General features: G+C 27.6%; 1 protein-coding gene across 1 annotated transcript; it reads right to left on the bottom strand.

The window, feature by feature from the left end:
• Window positions 1–2,230: 2,230 nt before the first annotated feature.
• LOC112468864 (52 kDa repressor of the inhibitor of the protein kinase-like) lies at window positions 2,231–6,273 on the bottom strand. Its single transcript, XM_025038236.1, has 5 exons — window positions 6,088–6,273; window positions 5,794–5,991; window positions 5,401–5,571; window positions 4,686–4,893; window positions 2,231–2,465 (listed from the first exon to the last, which is right to left on the bottom strand). The coding sequence occupies exons 1-5, from the start codon at window positions 6,186–6,188 to the stop codon at window positions 2,418–2,420; spliced, it is 726 nt and encodes a 241-aa protein (XP_024894004.1). The 5' UTR covers window positions 6,189–6,273; the 3' UTR covers window positions 2,231–2,417.
• Window positions 6,274–6,723: the final 450 nt, after the last annotated feature.

A 6,723-nucleotide genomic window follows, 5' to 3' on the forward strand; every position in this document is an offset into this window, starting at 1 on the left:
ATCCATTTGTTAAAAATTAATGATTAAAATGCACGAAGCATTTTAAATCGATACAAGGATTAGAATGAATTTAAAATTTATATAAATATTATTGTCAAAGATTGGCTTTGCTTTGGTTTGTCTACCTTTTAAAACTTATTATATATATATGCGAGTATACATACACATACAAATACACATACATACATACAAACACACAAATAATAATTTTTAAAAGATAAGTAAATATATATGTATATATGTATGTGTGAGTGTATGTGTGTGTTTGAGCTTAATAATAAATGTTTAATTTATTGATTGACATTTTGAATTTAGCAGTCTAAAAACTTATTAATTGCTTAGGATAATATTGATTAATTAACAATTTGCTGTAAATAATATGACTAAATTATATTAGGTTAAAAAAGTTTATTATTAAAATGTTAATTATTGAAAAGATAGATGTAAGATATATATTTAAAATGTACACTTCATACAAGGATTAGAATTAATTATAGATATTATTGTTAAAGATATTAGTTTTGCTTTGGTTTACTATCTTTTAAAAATTATTATTTGTGTGTTTGTGTGTGTGTGTGTATTTGTGTGCGTATGTACACGTGCATTATTACTTACACTGTTGAATCATATAATTGAATCGCATCTATTTCTTCATTTTGGTAAATCTGAAGAATAGTGGCTTCCTCACCGATTTCGTTCAACTTGGGCTCAATCGACGCGTTTTTGCACGAAACGACCGAATTTGGCAGAAAAAAGTGTCGCTCTGCCCCGCGAAGCGAGATATTAACGGTTAAAGTTGACGACTATCAGGTTATGAGACCTGTCATATCGACGCGATGTAGCGACTGGTAGCGACCACGAACACAGTATACAGTAGCGCAACTCTCTGTCGGCACTTTTGATGTCGGTGAAGCCAGATTCACAGTACGCATGCGCAAGTTGAGCCAGTTTATACGGTAACGCCATCTGAATCTCTCTCTCACTTACTCTTTCCTTCTGTCTTTGCCTGCGTTCGTTTTCTTCCACTGGGAACATATACTATATTAAAAATCTATAATATACGTAACGTACCCTATATATTTTTAGTATAGTACATGTTCCCAGTGGGAGAAATTGGGAGAAAACGAACGCAGGGTTTATGTTGTCTTTCTAATTCATTGTTACATCAGAGAAATCGGATTTTCGGATTATAAATAAGCATCATGGTTGGTAGTAACAGTTAAAAAGTTAAAAGTTAAATAATGAAGTTAAAAGTTAATAACTTTTTTAACTCAACTTAATTAATTTCAAATAAATTTATTTTTAACTTCAAGTTATTTTCTAATTATTTTTAAAGCATATAAAACCTAACTTATTAACTTTTTGTTTTAGTTAAAAATGTAATTATGTAAAAGAAAAAATTATTAATAAGATACATATATATTCTCATATAAAAAATAATATTTCTTTTTTATAAACACTAAAATATTTAAACAATTAAAATATTAAATTTATTTGATGTGTATGATTTATATTATAATTATTTTATTTAAAGTAATCTAATTTTAAAACATGTTACGACATTCTAATTTAATATAAATTTTTAAAATTAACTTTTTATTTAGCTGAAGTAAGATAAGTTAATGTAATCTCTAAATGCAATATTTACTATTTTTTTGTTTATGTGACTTTTAACGTAATTAAATTATTTTTATAAATTATTTAAGTTTAACTTATAATTTATAGTGTTAAAAAATATTAACTTACCTAATTGTATAAATATTAATTGTGTATACATTATATTATATTTGTTGTATCTATAAAAGCAAACTCATAAAGAAGTATTATATGTTTGCGCTTTAGAATTGATTATGTAGATGTGAAAAATATGTAATAATATAATTTATGGTAAGTTCAGGTATAACAGCAAAGTTTATATATTTTATATAAAAAGTACACGTTTTTGTTCATAAACATATGTATATATTTTATTTTTTATTATCTAGAATAAGTTTATATCTTTGACATTTATATTATTTAAAAATACATTTGTCGTATAAAACGTGTGTATGTGTACGTAGCACGCGCGCGTGCGCGCGTGTATGATGTGTGTATGGAATACAAACTATTATACAACGTGACATTTACAAAATATTATTTAAAGTTGCTAATAAAAAACAAAATTAATATGTGTATTTCAATAAAATACAAAGTTTATAACATATATACTTACGTTTTTTAATTTCTAAGATCGTATTTCAATTATTATTGCGAAAAGTAACACATTTAGTTTAAATAATATAAAAATTTAAAGTTTTACAATCATTACAGTATAATAAACTTAACGTATGTTACATGTAAAGCATAAATTAATATGGACGCTCAATATACCTAAATCGTTAATATATATCTACTTACACTTTGGCAAAAATGACTATTCAGCTTTTATTTTGTTTCCCCACAGTCCCACCAATGATATGACAAATCTGAATAAAAAAAAAAAATATATATCTTATGAAAAATATTCTTATTTCTATCTTACCGCTATATATTACAATAAGCGTTTTTTATTTCCATATATCTTACCTCCACTGTGATATTAAAAATAATCTTACATCTATCTTATCGCTACACGTGTACAAATTACAAATTATTTATGATAAAAACTGTATCATGCAAGAAAGAAACCAAAATTAAAGATGTAAAATATTCCACATTTTTCTATTGCTTTGACCAACCCCTTTACGTGCCTTATTATGTTATATTAGTGCGTAATAAATGCGCATGCGAAAAAATAATTTAACAAGAAAATTTGAGGGAAAGTTGGGACATGGAGTTTCAAAGTTAATATCTTTTACTAAAGAAAGTAAATAAGCACCAATATTTTTTTTATAACAATTACTTTCAAAATTTTTAATAAATATTTCATCTAATTTATGTATGTATGAACAAAATTGATTACTTGGAATATTCAAAGCTCCAAAAAGTTCTCCATTCTCAGTTCCATAATCACGAAATGAACAATATAAAGTAGTGTTATCTAAAACTCGAGTAGTTTCATTTATATAATCTGTACACGCTTCACACGAATGTATTGCTAAACATCTTTTTATTAAATAGCCGCAAACGTATTTAAATGCATTTTGTTCTGGCAGGTCCATAGAACGATAATCGTGTGTTGGAACATCTAAAATTTTACATGAAGTAGGTGATGTATTAAAGTCGGATTCTGTAGAGTGAAGATTTGATGTTTCCATAAGATTTAACATTTCATCGGAATCTGGAGCACAATTTTTCGTATCACAATGTTGTAATAATTTAACACTAAATAGTTTTTTAAAAGCGCGTGAAAACTGTATAGGAGTTGGATTTACAGAATTACCACCTTGTTGCCGAACAGAACCAAAAAAATTTTCGAGACAATCCGTATTTATTTTACGAGTTTGTAGATATGGAAAATTAAAAGTCTTCAATATGTCCCATAATTGTATAATACTATTAATAGTGATCTGCCAGCATTCAAAGCATTTAATCTTTACAATTTTACCCTTATTATTAATAGCTGTAATATTTTTTAAAAAATTCAACGTTTCTTGTAAAAATTTCAATTGTTTCGTGCTTTCGATAAAAACTTCTCTATATTCTTTTGGACTGATCATAAAAGATGAATTTAATATATCAAACAATTTATCGAAACGATCAATAAATTCTACTGTCCCAATTGCTTCAGATGGAAGATAACCTACAGACATTAGCGTGCACATACCGGCAGCTACATGATTACTTAAAACTTGTACGGCGTACTTAACTTTCATTTTCGAAAAATTATTGGGTTCAATATGAATGGGAGATAATTTAGGAGCTGCCTTAATCCATTGTTTAGTATCTTTTGAATAAAATTGAACAATATAAGACCATGATGCAAATTTATCATTAAATTTTAAATTATACTTTAATAAATTATTACGCGTTGCTTTGATTAAATGGGGAGTATCAAAAATATATAATATATTTTGTTCATCAACAACAAACATTGAATTTTTAGTTGATATTCCTAATTCGCGAGATAATTGCAAGAAGTTGGAACCTATGTCCGTAATTAACGCATGCACAGTAGCACCACATTCTTTTAATTTTCTTATTGCATCAAAAATAATAGTTTTTATTGTATCGCTTGTACAAGTAGTCGCTACAAAACAATAACAAAGTGGAACTTTCCAGTTGCCTGCTATACTTCGTGCCATAATAACAAATGCATTCTTTGCAGATATTGGTAATTTATTATCACCAACATCTTGGAATCCTATTATTTCGTCTCGTGAAACATCGTAAAATAAATGAGATTTTAAACTCATTTCATCTATGCACAGTACACAATGTCGCTCGATAAGTGGTAATGAATTTAATTTTATTTTTAAAGCCTCAAAGACTTTTATATTAAGACCAGGAAGAATATTCCAATTATATGTGAAAGATTGTAAAGTACGCACGGAAGGTAATGTAAAGATTTTTCTTAATTCTTTATAATTTCGCGGACTTAAAAAGTACATTGATAAAGCAAATTTTTTAAAATCATTATTGTATCGTATGCCACGTTTGTCTCTTGTTTGCGCGTCTACTTGTACTGACAGTAACATATTAAATTTGTCCGGTAACCACTTATTTCCTAATGTTCTTAAAGTTTCTAATTCTTTATTCTTTTGTACCTTATCTTCTCCATATGGTGATTCTTTAGTGGTGATACTTTTTTCCACTTTCTTTCGAAGACATCGCAGTTTTTGCTGGAGATCTTTGTTTTTTAATCTCATTTTCTCTATGGTTTTGCACAACCGTTTCTTTGTAGGGCTGTCCTTTTTCTTGGATGTCATCGTTGCTTTCGATATCATTGTTTTGACAGGTATACTGGATGTGCTTCTAAATTAACACAAAAATCATTAAAAATAAAAAAAATAAAAAAATTGAACAAAAAAGTATGCATAAAGTTCTATTTTAATTATAAAACAAAGAACAATAAGTATATAAAAGCACAATAAGTAATAATAAAAAAGTAATTTTAAAAATAATATAGGCATGTAAGACAATGAAAGATATATGAATTTTTTGTTGGCCTACATCTACGTATACTATATTACTATAGTACTCTCCTAACAAAGAATACTTATGTTAAAATGTAAAAGTAGTATATATAAGCAGTTAGATAAGTAGTTTGCACTTGTTGTCTATTTTTCTCTTAATAGTTTTTTAATAACTTGATAATAATTTGATAATAATTATTATACTAAATGTACATTTTTATTTTACTAAATTTTTTATAAATTTATATATAATATTTATAAAAGATTTCTATAAAATATTTCTATAAAATATTTATAGAAAAGTATAGAAATGGGATAATATATAGCAATACATGTAAAAACTTACGGTTTCATAATTTCAACATCCATTGTAATTTCCTCTTCTATGTTGTCAGTATCCATTTCAATTTCCTCTTCTATGTTGTTTCCTTTTTCTTTTTCTATAACAGAATTTGCTTGCTCTTGTATATCTTCCGTTATTGTGTCCTTTTCTGCTTCTGCATCCATTTCTATTTCACTGCAAAAAGATTTTAAGTTACATAATTTACTATATTAATACAAAATCAATAATACATGATGTTTTAAAATAATATTTTTAAGATGTCATTATATATGTTCTTATTTTGAACATGTGTGCTGACTGGATATGTTTGTATGAAATATTTATTACATTTTAAAACAACCAAAAAGAAACTGCAATAAAATTGATAGCAATCTAAAACATAATTATATAACCTACATTGTTTTAAAACATGATGCTAAATCTTCTCTAAATCTTGTGGGTATGGCATCAGGATGAAGAAGAATTCTTCTTTTATTAATCCTAAACCATTTCTCCTCAAAATGCAAAGAGCATAATCGGCAATTTCTATACGAATATTCAAGTCCTTTTTCTTTTAAATCTAGTCTTCCACTTGCTTGTACCCATTGCAACCATCTGTTATTACAATGTATTAAACATTATAAATTTATGTAAAAAAATATAACGTAATTAGAAAAACTAAAAATACTGTTATAAAATAAAATGAAAAACCTGTCATGTTCTTTTGGAAATCTAAATACATGTCTTCCTTCCAATTGAAGATTTCCAGGACATCCTGTTATTGAACAGGTTTTAGTTTTTTTTGCACTCATTTCCTTACTACTTCTGTTTTCTTCTGCATCTGAAACAGAGCTAAGATCAAAGTGTTTTCTGCAAGAGAATTGAAAATCTGAACAATATAATATATGTATTACAGATCTACAATTCTCTTTAAGGATAAATGTCACTTCCTTTCTTGCTTTCCCTTCACTTCACTTCACATCACTTCACATCACTTCACTTCACATCACTGCACTTCACATTCACTTCACTTCACTTTATTTCACTCCTCTTTAAATATCTAAATTATCTAAAATATCAATTGAACGACATAACCACATATACTGTGACATAACCGATGTGGTAAGTTAATGCCGCCAATTTCTAAACATTTGAATGGTCATGAGAAAAAGCGAAAATGGAAAGAGTAAGTGAGAGAGAGATTCAGATGGCGTTACCGTATAAACTGGCTCAACTTGCGCATGCGCGCTGCGTTTTTGGCATCATCTGACGAAGAGAGTTGCGCTACTGTATACTGTGCCACGAACATGCCCTGCGGCCACATGCGCATGCTCCGTAGCCGCACGC

This window comes from Temnothorax curvispinosus, unplaced genomic scaffold (assembly GCF_003070985.1).
Source record: "Temnothorax curvispinosus isolate PA1 unplaced genomic scaffold, ASM307098v1 QBEX01002180.1, whole genome shotgun sequence".
Taxonomy (NCBI): domain Eukaryota; kingdom Metazoa; phylum Arthropoda; class Insecta; order Hymenoptera; family Formicidae; genus Temnothorax; species Temnothorax curvispinosus.

Bases quoted from the DNA above. Each gene is read 5' to 3' on its own strand.
- LOC112468864 (XM_025038236.1), bottom strand. From the start codon at position 6,188: ATGAGTGCAAAAAAAACTAAAACCTGTTCAATAACAGGATGTCCTGGA. The intron at 5,572-5,793 runs GTAGGTTATATA...ATCTTTTTGCAG, and splicing joins GCATCATGTTTTAAAACAAT to TGAAATAGAAATGGATGCAG. The intron at 4,894-5,400 runs GTAAGTTTTTAC...GTGTTAATTTAG, and splicing joins GATGTTGAAATTATGAAACC to AAGCACATCCAGTATACCTG.